We start from the raw sequence: 14,640 nt of genomic DNA on the forward strand, positions 1-14,640 counted from the left end.
CCCCAACACAGACAGACCCCAACACCACCAGACCCCAACACACCAGACCCCAACACCACCAGACCCCAACACAGACAGACCCCAACACCACCAGACCCCAACACAGACAGACCCCAACACCACCAGACCCCAACACCACCAGACCCCAACACAGACAGACCCCAACACCACCAGACCCCAACACAGACAGACCCCAACACCACCAGACCCCAACACCACCAGACCCCAACACAGACAGACCCCAACACCACCAGACCCCAACACCACCAGACACCAACACAGACAGACCCCAACACCACCAGACCCCAACACCACCAGACCCCAACACCACCAGACCCCAACACAGACAGACCCCAACACCACCAGACCCCAACACAGACAGACCCCAACACCACCAGACACCAACACAGACAGACCCCAACACCACCAGACACCAACACAGACAGACCCCAACACCACCAGACCCCAACTCCACCAGACCCCAACACCACCAGACCCCAACACAGACAGACCCCAACACCACCAGACCCCAACACAGACAGACCCCAACACAGACAGACCCCAACACACCAGACCCCAACACCACCAGACCCCAACACCACCAGACCCCAACACATACAGACCCCAACACAGACAGACCCCAACACCACCAGACCCCAACACCACCAGACCCCAACACAGACAGACCCCAACACCACCAGACCCCAACACCACCAGACCCCAACACAGACAGACCCCAACACAGACAGACCCCAACACCACCAGAACCCAACACCACCAGACCCCAACACAGACAGACCCCAACACAGACAGACCCCAACACCACCAGAACCCAACACAGACAGACCCCAACACAGACAGACTCCAACACCACCAGACCCCAACACCACCAGACCCCAACACAGAAAGACCCCAACACCACCAGACACCTGGTTCAAAGACATCATGGCAAAGACTTTCCAATTCTTGAGCTGCGATTGACTTGATTTAGTAAGCCCCAGTACAACGGACTCAATAGAATAGTCCCAAAAATGCTAACTCCAACCTAAATCAAGCACATACATTAAAACTTGAACTATATGAAAATATTTTACACAATGTATGTCAGTCAGCTCCGACAACTTCAGCGTACAGGGACATCGGGCTGAATCTGTCTGCCAGGGCAAACAAAGGAACATTCTGGCTCTAATTGGCACTTTTCAACAAATAGTTGAACTACAAATAAGTTGAACTACAAATAGTTGAACTACAAATAGTTGAACTACAAATAGTTGAACTACAAATAGTTGAACTACAAACAGTTGAACTACAAATAGTTGAACTACAAACAGTTGAACTACAAACTGAACTACAAACAGTTGAACTACAAACAGTTGAACTACAAACAGTTGAACTACAAACAGTTGAACTACAAATAGTTGAACTACAAAACTACATGGGAAGACATTCTCTAACAGGACTCTTCTTTGTTTGCCCCTCCAGCTAGAAGAAAGTCCCAGCAGGACAGTAAGGAACAGGCAGGGATGCCAAAGGTTTGGCCAGTGCATGATGAAGTTTAGGTAGGCCTACGTAGGACTTCATCACTTCTTCTTTTGATTGACTGCCTGGTGTGTAGCAGACCTGGGTAGGAAATACATTCACTTTTCAAATCATTTAAAGTGTTGAATTTGAGTTGTGTTTCATTTAGCACTTATCGGACTATTCGCTATTTGCCGCCGAGTACATTTCTGCTCGTAGTGCAAAGTGGTATCGTCATCTATGTGTTATTATAAATAAAAAAATGGAGCCTCTGTTTGCTGTTTAGTGTGTAGACCGGGTTACTGTAAGGGTTTTATATAAACATTTAATTTATTTATTGTGTTCAATGATTATTTCAGATCCGTTGACCAGCCACATGGAGATGGTAACAGAGATCGTGGTTCCTACAGTGTGTACTCTCTGTATTCTCCTGGCTGCTGTCTTCCTCATGTTCCTGCTGCGTGGACGCTTCTAGAACACTGCTGTCTTCCTCATGTTCCTGCTGCGTGGACGCTTCTAGAACACTGCTGTCTTCCTCATGTTCCTGCTGCGTGGACGCTTCTAGAACACTGCTGTCTTCCTCATGTTCCTGCTGCGTGGACGCTTCTAGAACACTGCTGTCTTCCTCATGTTCCTGCTGCGTGGACGCTTCTAGAACACTGCTGTCTTCCTCATGTTCCTGCTGCGTGGACAATGATAGCTGTATTTTTTATTACCCACAGTTCATCTCTTTTATATACATATTGCAACAGATACAAACCTGGACACCGGACACATTTTAAAATGGAACGATAGCTATTCCATGTTAATAAAGTGTTAGCATGCATTATTATCTGTATCTTGAAAATCTAATTAAATTGCAATAAAGATTGTACAACCTGTTTTGGAACTGTTTGACTGCTTATAGGCTGCAAGGTGTTGTAGAGAGAATTCAGTAGAAGAAGAGTCTTATATAATAGGCTCTACAGTATCTACACTATAGTTTGGATTGAAACCTTAAGACTAGGCGTTTTGCTCAGCAGGATAACATAGTCTTGCAGCATAATAATATAAATGATCATATTGTAATCTGATTTCCACATTTCATTACACAAGTACATGTGTAAACCTGTAAATTTAACGAGATTCTTCCTGGGAAGGAGAGGCGGACCAAAATACAGCGTGGTTATAATTCATGGTTCTTTAATAATGAAACGATACATGAAAACCCGACACAGTCCCGTGTGGTACAAACACTGACACAGGAGACAACCACCCACAAAACCCAACACAACACAGGCTACCTAAATATGGCTCCCAATCAGAGACAATGACTAACACCTGCCTCTGATTGAGAACCATATCAGGCCAGACATAGAAACAGACAAACTAGACATCCAACATAGAATGCCCACTCAGATCACACCCTGACCAAACAAAACATAGAAACATACAAAGCAAACTATGGTCAGGGTGTGACAGTAAACAGACAGTATTGATCTGAATGAATTTGCCCACATAACGTTTATGAGGGGACAAAGTTTTAAAACCCCTGTTTTATCGGAAAACATTCATAGTGAAAGCTAGAAAAGAACAAGGCATGGAAAGCAAGAGCAGGTGACACATTTCTGTCGGGTAAAATTGGTAGGCTTCTCTCAGGTATGTAAACTTAACACAAAAAGAAACGTCCCTTTTTCAGGACCCTGTCTTTCAAAGATAATTTGTAAAAATCCAAATAACTTCACAGATGTTCATTGTAAAGGGTTTAAACACCGTTTCCCATGCTTGTTCAATGAACCATAAACAATGAATGAACATGCACCTGTAGAACGGTCGTTAAGACACTAAAAGCATACAGAAGTAAGGCAATTAAGGTCACAGTTATGAAATCTTAGGACACGAAAGAGGCCTTTCTACTGACTCTGAAAAACACCAAAAGAAAGATGCCCAGAGTCCCTGCTCATGTGCGTGAACGTGCCTTAAGCATGCTGCAAGGAGGCATGAGGACTGCAGATGTGGCCAGGGCAATAAATTGCAATTTCCGTACTGTGAGACAGCACTCTTCACTGATGAGGTGCGGTTTTGTCTCACCAGGGGTGGTCCGATTTGTTTTTATCGTCGAAGAAATGAGCGTTACACTGGAGCGGGATCGATTTGGAGGTGGAGGGTCCGTCATGGTCTGTGGCGGTGTGTCACAGCATCATTGGACTGAGCTTGTTGTCATTGCAGGCAATCTCAACGCTGTGCTTTACAGGGAAGACATCCTCCTCCCTCATGTGGTACCCTTCCTGCAGGCTCATCCTGACATGACCCTCCAGCATGACAATGCCACCAGCCATACTGCTCGTTCTGTGCCTGATTTCCTGCAAGACAGGAATGTCAGTGTTCTGCCACGGCCAGCGAAAATCCCAGATCTCAATCCCATTGAGCATGCCTGGGACCTGTTGGATCAGAGGGTGAGGGCTAGGGCCATTCCCCCAGAAATGTCTGGGAACTTGCAGGTGCCTTGGTGGGGTAACATCTCCCATTAAAAAACTGGCAAATCTGGTGCAGTCCACGAGGAGGAGATGCACTGCAGTACTTAATGCAGCTGGTGGCCACATAAGATACCGACTGTTACTTTTGAATACGAAGGAGCGAGGAGGGTAACAATTTGACCATGTGTTATTTGATCTGACTTTATTAAACAACACCCTTCACCAGAGTAGCCTGTAATTCTCTGTAGATCAGAGAATGTGTGTAATGTAGATAATTCTGCACATGCGGCAGTAGCTCAGATATGTTGCTATAGGTACGAGGGTTCCAGAGAATTCGGGAAATGCAGCATCTTCGTAATTAGTATTCTAATTAACAGAATTGAATATAATAGCATAGTATAACGCTACTCCAAGACAAAAAAAAACACCACGTAATTTCAGGTTGATTGTGCGAATGGTCGCATTTCTCTCATGTGGCACGCCACTAGGTAAAATGTATGCTTTGATTGAAACAAAACAGTTAGAATAGGCCAACAGTTTGTTATAAGCAGTTACTTTGGTAGCTATGTCTAATAAGGTGGAAATCAACAAAACAAAACTGCCATTACACAGTCACGTACATAACATTCCAGACATATACAGAAGAGGGCAGTGTAACCCCCCAAAAAACTTTTCTATTCCCAACACAAACGGATAGTTTTGACGACACGTGATTGGCTCTTGGTACAAGGAAGCAAACAGTTGATTGGTTCATTGTAAAAAACCCGGCAGAAGACAAGAGTGGACGAACAAAAATAACACAGGAGCCGCTGGAATAGCAACTGTTTATTTGCCAGGTAAAGTGCCCCGGCTATAGTTATTCTCCACATACTAACGACGACACTGATGATATATATTTCCCGCATCACATTGATGGGATGTCGCTTAATTTGTTGAATCTTATCAGTTTCCCCGCAACAAACAACAACAACTAGCTAGCTGGTTAGCATAGCGCGGTAACGAACTACTACACTATATCTACAGCAGGTTACTCATGAAAGCTGGATAAATTAAGTTAGCTGATAGCCAATCTATCTAGAAGCCTGGGTTTTTATTCGGGTTACGACCGTCTGTTTATATGTGTTGTAAACGTTGATTCCCTCACACTTTGTGTGTAGCTAATATTGCACCTAGTTAGCCTACCTTGGCTAAGTTAATATAATGTGAGCCAACCAGTCGGTAAGTTGTGAGCTAACATTAGCTAGTAAAAGTCAAGAATGACACTGGCTGTAAGTCCGGTGCAGAAGCCAGTGTTACAAAATGTATCTTAGTCCTTGGATCGTGACTCTGTTCCAATACATTACACATAAGTCATTGGACGAATGCGTTTTCTACAAAGGGGGGAGTTTTAAGATCCCAACGCTCAGTCTGAACATTTAACACGCGTCGCTGTTTTGGAAGAATATAAAGGACCTTATCTTTCATATCAGCGATAAATATGTGTCAAAATGTAGTTGATACGTGCCCTGTTAGTGTTCCCCACACGGCCATTTCTCCATGTTACAGCGCTTGCTTACGGAAGACGAGGCAACAACCTGTGCTAATTTAGTCATATACCATGCTCCAACACCTGTGTGGAGGTGGAGGTTAATCGGATTGAGGCACCCAGAGATGTAGAGCTGTTCAAAACTGCTGCAGGAATCCCTGTTCTTCTATTTGTCCATTTTAAAGCTATGACTCTGCTAGACAGAGGCTCTCCAGTACAGTAGGTGTCGGTAATACACCATAACGTTGGATGCCGATAAATCCCACAGAAGAAGGAAGCGACGGGGACAACGGTAGCTAACTATAGCTAGTACACACATGTAGACAGAGTCAGGAGAGCTGACGACAGTAGAGGGAGGCCGGAGAGCTGACGACTGTAGAGGGAGACAGGAGAGCTGACGACTGTAGAGGGAGACAGGAGAGCTGACGACTGTAGAGGGAGACAGGAGAGCTGACGACTGTAGAGGGGAGACAGGAGAGCTGACGACTGTAGAGGGGAGACAGGAGAGCTGACGACTGTAGAGGGAGACAGGAGAGCTGACGACTGTAGAGGGGAGACAGGAGAGCTGACGACTGTAGAGGGAGACAGGAGAGCTGACGACTGTAGAGGGAGACAGGAGAGCTGACGACTGTAGAGGGAGACGGGAGAGCTGACGACTGTAGAGGGGAGACGGGAGAGCCGACGACTGTAGAGGGGAGACGGGAGAGCCGACGACTGTAGGGGAGACGGGAGAGCCGACGACTGTAGAGGGGGGGAGACTGTAGAGGGGAGGGAGAGCCGACGACTGTAGAGGGGAGACAGGAGAGCTGACGACTGTAGAGGGAGACAGGAGAGCTGACGACTGTAGAGGGAGACGGGAGAGCCGACGACTGTAGAGGGAGACGGGAGAGCCGACGACTGTAGAGGGAGACGGGAGAGCCGACGACTGTAGAGGGAGACGGGAGAGCCGACGACTGTAGAGGGAGACGGGAGAGCCGACGACTGTAGAGGGAGACGGGAGAGCCGACGACTGTAGAGGGAGACGGGAGAGCCGACGACTGTAGAGGGAGACGGGAGAGCCGACGACTGTAGAGGGAGACGGGAGAGCTGACGACTGTAGAGGGAGACGGGAGAGCTGACGACTGTAGAGGGAGACGGGAGAGCCGACGACTGTAGGGGGAGACGGGAGAGCCGACGACTGTAGGGGAGGAGAGCCGACGACTGTAGGGGAGACGGGAGAGCTGACGACTGAGGGGGAGGGAGAGCCGACGACTGTAGGGGGAGACGAGGGGAGGGAGAGCCGACGACTGTAGGGGAGACGGGAGAGACTGCAGGGGAGACGGGGAGAGCCGACGACTGTAGGGGGGAGACGGGAGAGCCGACGACTGTAGGGGGGAGACGGAGAGCCGACGACTGTAGGGGGGAGACGGGAGAGCCGACGACTGTAGGGGGGAGACGGGAGAGCCGACGACTGTAGGGGGGAGACGGGAGAGCCGACGACTGTAGGGGGGAGACGGGAGAGCCGACGACTGTAGGGGGAGACGGGAGAGCCGACGACTGTAGGGGAGACGGGGAGAGCCGACGACTGTAGGGGGAGACGGAGAGCCGATGACTGTAGGGGGAGACGGAGAGCCGACGACTGTAGGGGAGACGGGAGAGCCGACGACTGTAGGGGGAGAGGGGAGAGCCGACGACTGTAGGGGGAGCCGGGAGAGCCGACGACTGTAGGGGGAGACGGGAGAGCCGACGACTGTAGGGGGAGACGGGAGAGCCGACGACTGTAGGGGGGAGACGGGAGAGCTGACGACTGTAGGGGGAGACGGGAGAGCCGACGACTGTAGGGGAGACGGAGAGCCGACGACTGTAGGGGGAGACGGAGAGCCGGCGACTGTAGGGGGAGACGGAGAGCCGGCGACTGTAGGGGGAGACGGGAGAGCCGACGACTGTAGGGGGGAGACGGGAGGAGACTGTAGGGGGAGAGACTGTAGGGGAGACGGGAGAGCCGGCGACTGTAGGGGGAGACGGGAGAGCCGGCGACTGTAGGGGGAGACGGAGAGCCGGCGACTGTAGGGGAGACGGGAGAGCCGGCGACTGTAGGGGAGACGGGAGAGCCGGCGACTGTAGGGGGAGACGGAGAGCCGGCGACTGTAGGGGGAGACGGGAGAGCCGGCGACTGTAGGGGGAGACGGGGAGAGCCGGCGACTGTAGGGGGGAGACGGGAGAGCCGGCGACTGTAGGGGGAGACAGGGGGAGAGCCGGACGACTGTAGGGGGAGACGGAGAGCTGAGGGGGAGACTGTAGGGGGAGACGGGAGAGCCGACGACAGGGGGAGACGGGGAGAGCCGACGACTGTAGGGGAGACGGGAGAGCCGAGACTGTAGGGGGGAGACGGAGAGCCGACGACTGTAGAGGGAGGGGGAGACGGAGAGCCGACGACTGCAGGGGGAGACGGGGAGAGCCGACGACTGCAGGGGGGAGACGGAGAGCCGACCACGCAGGGGAGACGGGAGAGACCGACTGCAGGGGGAGAGGACTGCAGGGGGAGAGGAGAGCCGACTCCACTGCAGGGGAGACGGAGAGCCGAGACTGCAGGGGGGACGGAGAGCCGACGACTGCAGGGGGAGACGGGGAGAGCCGACGACTGCAGGGGAGACGGGAGAGCCGACGACTGCAGGGGGAGACGGGAGAGCCGACGACTGCAGGGGGGAGACGGGAGAGCCGACGACTGCAGGGGGGAGACGGAGAGCGACGACTGTAGGGGGAGACGGGAGAGCCGTCCACTGCAGGGGGAGATTAATCGGCAGGGAGAGAGCCTGCAGGGGGGAGACGGGAGAGCCGACGACTGCAGGGGGAGACGGAGAGCCGACGACTATTTTACGCACTGCAGGGGAGACGGGAGAGCCCACTGCAGGGGGAGACGGGAGAGCCGAGGGGGAGACGGAGAGCCGACGACTGCAGGGGGAGACGGGAGAGCCGACGACTGCAGGTGGGGAGACGGGAGAGCCGACGACTGACTGCAGGGGGAGACGGAGAGCCGACGACTGCAGGGGGGAGACGGGAGAGCCGACGACTGCAGGGGGAGACGGGAGAGCCGACGACTGACTGCAGGGGGAGACGGGAGAGCCGACGACTGCAGGGGGAGACGGAGAGCCGACGACTGCAGGGGGGAGACGGGAGAGCCGACGACTGCAGGGGGAGACGGAGAGCCGACGACTGCAGGGGGAGACGGAGAGCCGACGACTGCAGGGGGAGACGGGGAGAGCCGACGACTGCAGGGGGAGACGGAGAGCCGACGACTGCAGGGGGGAGACGGGAGAGCCGACGACTGCAGGGGGAGACGGGAGAGCCGACGACTGCAGGGGGAGACGGGAGAGCCGACGACTGCAGGGGGAGACGGGAGAGCCGACGACTGCAGGGGGAGACGGGAGAGCCGACGACTGCAGGGGGAGACGGGAGAGCCGACGACTGCAGGGGGGAGACGGAGAGCCGACGACTGCAGGGGGGAGACGGGGAGAGCCGACGACTGCAGGGGGGAGACGGAGAGCGATGCCGACTGCAGGGGGAGACGGGAGAGCCGACGACTGCAGGGGGAGACGGGAGAGCCCGACCCACTGCAGGGGGGAGACATCGGGGGGAGAGCCGACGACTGCAGGGGGAGACGGAGAGACTGCAGGGGGGAGACGGAGAGACGACGACTGCAGGGGGAGACGGGAGAGCCGACGACTGCAGGGGGGAGACGGAGAGCCGACGACTGCAGGGGGAGACGGGAGAGCCGACGACTGCAGGGGGGAGACGGAGAGCCGACGACTGCAGGGGGGAGACGGGAGAGCCGACGACTGCAGGGGGAGACGGGAGAGCCGACGACTGCAGGGGGAGACGGGAGAGCCGACGACTGCAGGGGGAGACGGAGAGCCGACGACTGCAGGGGGAGACGGGGGCCGAGACTGCAGGGGGAGACGAGCCGACGACTGCAGGGGAGACGGAGAGCCGACGACTGCAGGGGAGACAGGGGGAGAGCCGACGACTGCAGGGGGAGACGGGAGAGCCGACGACTGCAGGGGGAGACGGGAGAGCCGACGACTGCAGGGGGAGACGGGAGAGCCGACGACTGCAGGGGGAGACGGGAGAGCCGGGACGACTGCAGGGGGAGACGGGAGAGCCGACGACTGCAGGGGGAGACGGAGAGCCGACGACTGCAGGGGGAGACGGAGAGCCGACGACTGCAGGGGGAGACGGGAGAGCCGACGACTGCAGGGGGAGACGGGAGAGCCGACGACTGCAGGGGGAGACGGGAGACTGCAGGGGGAGACGGAGAGCCGACGGGGGGGAGACGGGAGAGCCGACGACTGCAGGGGGAGACGGAGAGCCGACGACTGCAGGGGAGACGGGAGAGCCGACGACTGCAGGGGGGAGACGGGAGAGCCGACGACTGCAGGGGGGAGACGGGAGAGCCGACGACTGCAGGGGGGAGACGGGGAGAGCCGACGACTGCAGGGGGAGACGGGAGAGCCGACCACTGCAGGGGGAGACGGGGAGAGCCGACGACTGCAGGGGGAGGGGGAGACTGCAGGGGGAGACGGAGAGCCGACGACTGCAGGGGGGGGAGACGGAGAGCCGACGACTGCAGGGGGAGACGGGAGAGCCGACGACTGCAGGGGGAGACGGAGAGCCGACGACTGCAGGGGGAGACGGGAGAGCCGACGACTGCAGGGGGGAGACGGAGAGCCGACGACTGCAGGGGGGAGACGGAGAGCCGAGGGGGAGACTGCAGGGGGGAGACGGAGAGCCGACGACTGCAGGGGGGAGACGGGGAGAGCCGACGACTGCAGGGGGGAGACGGGGTCGAGCCGAGGGGGGAGACTGCGGGGGAGACGGGAGAGCCGACGACTGGCAGGGGGAGACGGGAGAGCCGACGACTGCAGGGGGAGACGGAGAGCCGACGACTGCAGGGGGAGACGGCAGGGGGAGCCGACGACTGCAGGGGGAGACGGGAGAGCCGACGACTGCAGGGGGAGACGGGAGAGCCGACGACTGCAGGGGGAGACGGAGAGCCGACGACTGCAGGGGGAGACGGAGAGCCGACGACTGCAGGGGGAGACGGGAGAGCCGACGACTGCAGGGGGAGACGGAGAGCCGACGACTGCAGGGGGAGACGGGAGAGCCGACGACTGCAGGGGGGAGACGGGAGAGCCGACTGCAGGGGAGACGGGAGAGCCGCACTGCAGGGGGAGAGACAGGGGGGAGAGCCGACTGACTGCAGGGGGAGACGGGGAGAGCCGACGACTGCAGGGGGAGACGGGAGAGCCGACGACTGCAGGGGGAGACGGGAGAGCCGACGACTGCAGGGGGAGACGGGGAGAGCCGACGACTGCAGGGGGAGACGGAGAGCCGACGACTGCAGGGGGGAGACGGGAGAGCCGACGACTGTAGGGGGGAGACGGGAGAGCCGACGACTGTAGGGGGGAGACGGGAGAGCCGACGACTGTAGGGGGGAGACGGGAGAGCCGACGACTGTAGGGGGGAGACGGGAGAGCCGACGACTGTAGGGGGAGACGGGAGAGCCGACGACTGTAGGGGGGAGACGGGAGAGCCGACGACTGAAGGGGGGAGACGGGAGAGCCGACGACTGAAGGGGGAGGGAGAGCCGGGGGAGACGGGGAGAGCCGGGAGACACTGCAGGGGGAGACGGGAGAGCCGACGACTGTAGGGGGGAGACGGGAGAGCCGACGACTGTAGGGGGGAGACGGGAGAGCCGACGACTGCAGGGGGAGACGGAGAGCCGACGACTGCAGGGGGAGACGGGAGAGCCGACGACTGCAGGGGGAGACGGGAGAGCCGACGACTGCAGGGGGAGACGGGAGAGCCGACGACTGCAGGGGGAGACGGGAGAGCCGACGACTGCAGGGGGAGACGGGAGAGCCGACGACTGCAGGGGGAGACGGGAGAGCCGACGACTGCAGGGGGAGACGGGAGAGCCGACGACTGACACTGGGGGAGACGGGAGAGCCGACGACTGTAGGGGGAGACGGGAGAGCCGACGACTGCAGGGGGAGACGGGAGAACGACTGCAGGGGGAGACGGGAGAGCCGACGACTCCACTAGGGGGGAGAGCCACGACTGCAGGGGGAGACAGGAGAGCCGACGACTCCACCACCAGGGGGAGACGGGAGAGCCGACGACTGCAGGGGGGAGATTAGGGGAGAGCCGACGACTGCAGGGGGAGACGGGAGAGCCGACGACTGCAGGGGGAGACGGGAGAGCCGACGACTGCAGGGGGAGACAGGGAGAGCCGACGACTGCAGGGGGGGAGACAGGAGAGCCGACGACTGTAGGGGGAGACGGAGAGCCGACGACTGCAGGGGGAGACAGGAGAGCCGACGACTGTAGGGGAGGGGAGAGCTGACGACTGTAGGGGACAGGAGCAGGGGACGACTGTAGGGGAGAGAGCCGACGACTGCAGGGGGGAGAGCCGACGACTGTAGGGGGGAGAGCCGACGACTGTAGGGGGGAGAGCCGACGACTGTAGGGGGAGACAGGCCGACGACTGTAGGGGGAGACGGGAGAGCCGACGACTGCAGGGGAGAGATCGTAGGGGAGAGCCGACGACTGTAGGGGGGGAGACCCACGTGGAGAGCCGACGACTGCAGTAGGGGAGACAGGAGAGCCACGACTGTAGAGGGGAGACTGTAGGGGAGAGACGACTGTAGGGGGAGACAGGAGAGCCGACGACTGTAGGGGGAGACAGGAGAGCCGACTGTAGGGGGAGACAGGAGAGCCGACGACTGCAGGGGGAGACAGGAGAGCCGACGACTGTAGGGGGAGACAGGAGAGCCGACGACTGTAGGGGGGAGACAGGAGAGCCGACGACTGTAGGGGAGACAGGAGAGCCGACGACTGTAGGGGAGACAGGAGAGCCGACGACTGTAGGGGGAGACAGGAGAGCCGACGACTGTAGGGGAGACAGGAGAGACTGTAGGGGAGACAGGAGAGCCGACGACTGTAGGGGGGAGACAGGAGAGCCGACGACTGTAGGGGGAGACAGGAGAGCCGACGACTGTAGGGGGAGACAGGGAGAGCCGACGACTGTAGGGGGAGACAGGAGAGCCGGACGACTGTAGGGGGAGACAGGAGAGCCTGACGACTGTAGGGGGAGACGGAGAGACGACTGGGGAGACGACGACTGTAGGGGGAGACGGGAGAGCCGACGACTGTAGGGGAGACGGGAGAGCGACGACTGTAGGGGGAGACTGCAGGGGGAGACAGGAGAGCCGACGACTGTAGGGGAGACGGGAGAGCCGACGACTGTAGAGGGGAGACAGGAGAGCCGACGACTGTAGGGGAGACAGGAGAGGGACTGTAGGGGGAGACAGGAGAGCCGACGACTGTAGGGGGAGACAGGAGAGCCGACGACTGCAGGGGGGAGACGGGAGAGCCGACGACTGTAGGGGGAGACAGGAGAGCCGACGACTGTAGGGGGAGACAGGAGAGCCGACGACTGTAGGGGGAGGACTGTAGGGGAGACAGGAGAGCCGACGACTGTAGGGGGAGACAGGAGAGCCGACGACTGTAGGGGGAGACAGGATGACTGTAGGGGAGACAGGAGAGCTGATCGCGACTGTAGGGAGACCGACGACTGTAGGGGGAGACAGGAGAGCCGACGACTGTAGGGAGGAGAGCCGACGACTGTAAGCCGACGACTGTAGGGGAGACAGGAGAGCCGACGACTGTAGGGGAGACAGGAGAGCTGACGACTGTAGGGGGAGACAGGAGAGCTGACGACTGTAGAGGGAGACAGGAGAGCTGACGACTGTAGAGGGAGACAGGAGAGCTGACGACTGTAGGGGGAGAGCTGACGACTGTAGAGGGGAGACAGGAGAGCTGACGACTGTAGGGGAGACAGGAGAGCTGACGACTGTAGGGGAGACAGGAGAGCTGACGACTGTAGGGGGAGACAGGAGAGCTGACGACTGTAGAGGGAGACAGGAGAGCTGACGACTGTAGGGGGAGACAGGAGAGCTGACGACTGTAGGGGAGACAGGAGAGCTAGAGGGGGAGACAGGAGAGCTGACTGTAGGGGAGACAGGAGAGCTGACGACTGTAGAGGGAGACAGGAGAGCTGACGACTGTAGAGGGAGACAGGAGAGCTGACGACTGTAGAGGGAGACAGGAGAGCTGACGACTGTAGGGGAGACAGAGAGGAGACAGGAGAGCTGACGACTGTAGAGGGAGACAGGAGAGCTGACGACTGTAGGGGAGACAGGAGAGAGGGAGACAGAGGGGAGAGCTGACGACTGTAGGGGAGACAGGAGAGCTGACGACTGTAGAGGGAGACAGGAGAGCTGAGACTGTAGGGGGGAGAGCTGACGACTGTAGGGGAGACAGGAGAGCTGACGACTGTAGAGGGAGACAGGGGGAGAGCTGACGACTGTAGGGGGAGAGCTGACGACTGTAGGGGGAGAGCTGACGACTGTAGGGGGAGACAGGAGAGCTGACGACTGTAGGGGGAGACAGGAGAGCTGACGACTGTAGAGGGAGACAGGAGAGCTGACGACTGTAGAGGGAGACAGGAGAGCTGACGACTGTAGAGGGGAGACAGGAGAGCTGACGACTGTAGGGGAGACAGGAGAGCTGACGACTGTAGGGGAGACAGGGGGAGACTGTAGGGGGAGACAGGAGAGCTGACGACTGTAGGGGGAGACAGGAGAGACGACTGTAGGGGGAGACAGGAGAGCCGACGACTGTAGGGGGAGACAGGAGAGCCGACGACTGTAGGGGGAGACAGGAGAGCTGACGACTGTAGGGGGAGACAGGAGAGCTGACGACTGTAGGGGGAGACAGGAGAGCTGACGACTGTAGAGGGAGACAGGAGAGCTGACGACTGTAGGGGGAGACAGGAGAGCTGACGACTGTAGAGGGAGACAGGAGAGCTGACGACTGTAGGGGAGACAGGAGAGCTGACGACTGTAGAGGGAGAGCTGACGACTGTAGGGGGAGAGCTAGGTGAAGTTATGGTAGCTGTATATATAGCTTTCCTTCTTTCCTGTCTTATTGCTTGTGTTTTTATATATTTTATAGTGCTATATATTGATTACTGCATTGTTGGGAAAAGAGTTGTCAAGAAAGGCATTTCACTGTACTCGTGAACATGACTATAAAACGTCA

The 14,640-nt window shown here is 57.7% G+C and overlaps 3 protein-coding genes across 8 annotated transcripts in view; 2 read left to right on the plus strand and 1 right to left on the minus strand.

Moving 5' to 3' along the window:
* The window catches only part of lctla (lactase-like a), a 30,881-nt gene extending 28,492 nt beyond the window's left edge, over window positions 1-2,389 (plus strand). For 4 of the 6 annotated variants that reach the window (XM_052503487.1, XM_052503488.1, XM_052503489.1 and 1 more), the window contains exon 13: window positions 1,878-2,389. In XM_052503487.1, coding sequence (XP_052359447.1) covers window positions 1,878-1,993 — 116 coding nt within the window. In that variant the 3' untranslated portion in view covers window positions 1,994-2,389. Of the gene's footprint in view, window positions 1-1,482; window positions 1,625-1,877 lie in introns of all 6 variants that reach the window. The other 2 variants (XR_008103780.1, XM_052503490.1) reach the window with 2 other exon arrangements.
* A 2,253-nt stretch (window positions 2,390-4,642) lies between these two features.
* The window catches only part of tipin (timeless interacting protein), a 35,160-nt gene continuing 25,162 nt past the window's right edge, over window positions 4,643-14,640 (plus strand). The window contains exon 1 of the mRNA XM_052503493.1: window positions 4,643-4,810. The gene's annotated coding sequence lies outside the window, so the exon portion shown is untranslated. The remainder of the gene's footprint in view (window positions 4,811-14,640) is intronic.
* On the minus strand, window positions 5,829-14,625 carry LOC127919707 (proline-rich protein 36-like). The gene is made up of 13 exons (XM_052503492.1): window positions 14,616-14,625; window positions 12,618-12,725; window positions 11,883-12,119; window positions 11,558-11,657; window positions 10,393-10,481; window positions 10,169-10,301; window positions 9,369-9,472; window positions 8,987-9,124; window positions 8,219-8,383; window positions 7,970-8,090; window positions 7,284-7,773; window positions 7,062-7,200; window positions 5,829-5,872 (listed from the first exon to the last, which is right to left on the minus strand). Exons 1-13 carry the CDS (start codon window positions 14,623-14,625, stop codon window positions 5,829-5,831), a joined length of 1,878 nt encoding a protein of 625 aa, XP_052359452.1.

This window comes from Oncorhynchus keta, unplaced genomic scaffold, assembly GCF_023373465.1.
Source record: "Oncorhynchus keta strain PuntledgeMale-10-30-2019 unplaced genomic scaffold, Oket_V2 Un_contig_17400_pilon_pilon, whole genome shotgun sequence".
Taxonomy (NCBI): domain Eukaryota; kingdom Metazoa; phylum Chordata; class Actinopteri; order Salmoniformes; family Salmonidae; genus Oncorhynchus; species Oncorhynchus keta.

Coding starts and splice junctions, on each gene's coding strand:
- LOC127919707 (XM_052503492.1), bottom strand. Junction 11,658..11,882: donor TGCTCCTGTCCCCTACAGTC/GTCAGCTCTCCC, acceptor TCCCCCCTGCAG/TCGTCGGCTCTCCCGTCTCC. Junction 5,873..7,061: donor CTCCGTCTCCCCCTACAGTC/GTCGGCTCTCCC, acceptor CTCCCTCTACAG/TCGTCAGCTCTCCGGCCTCC.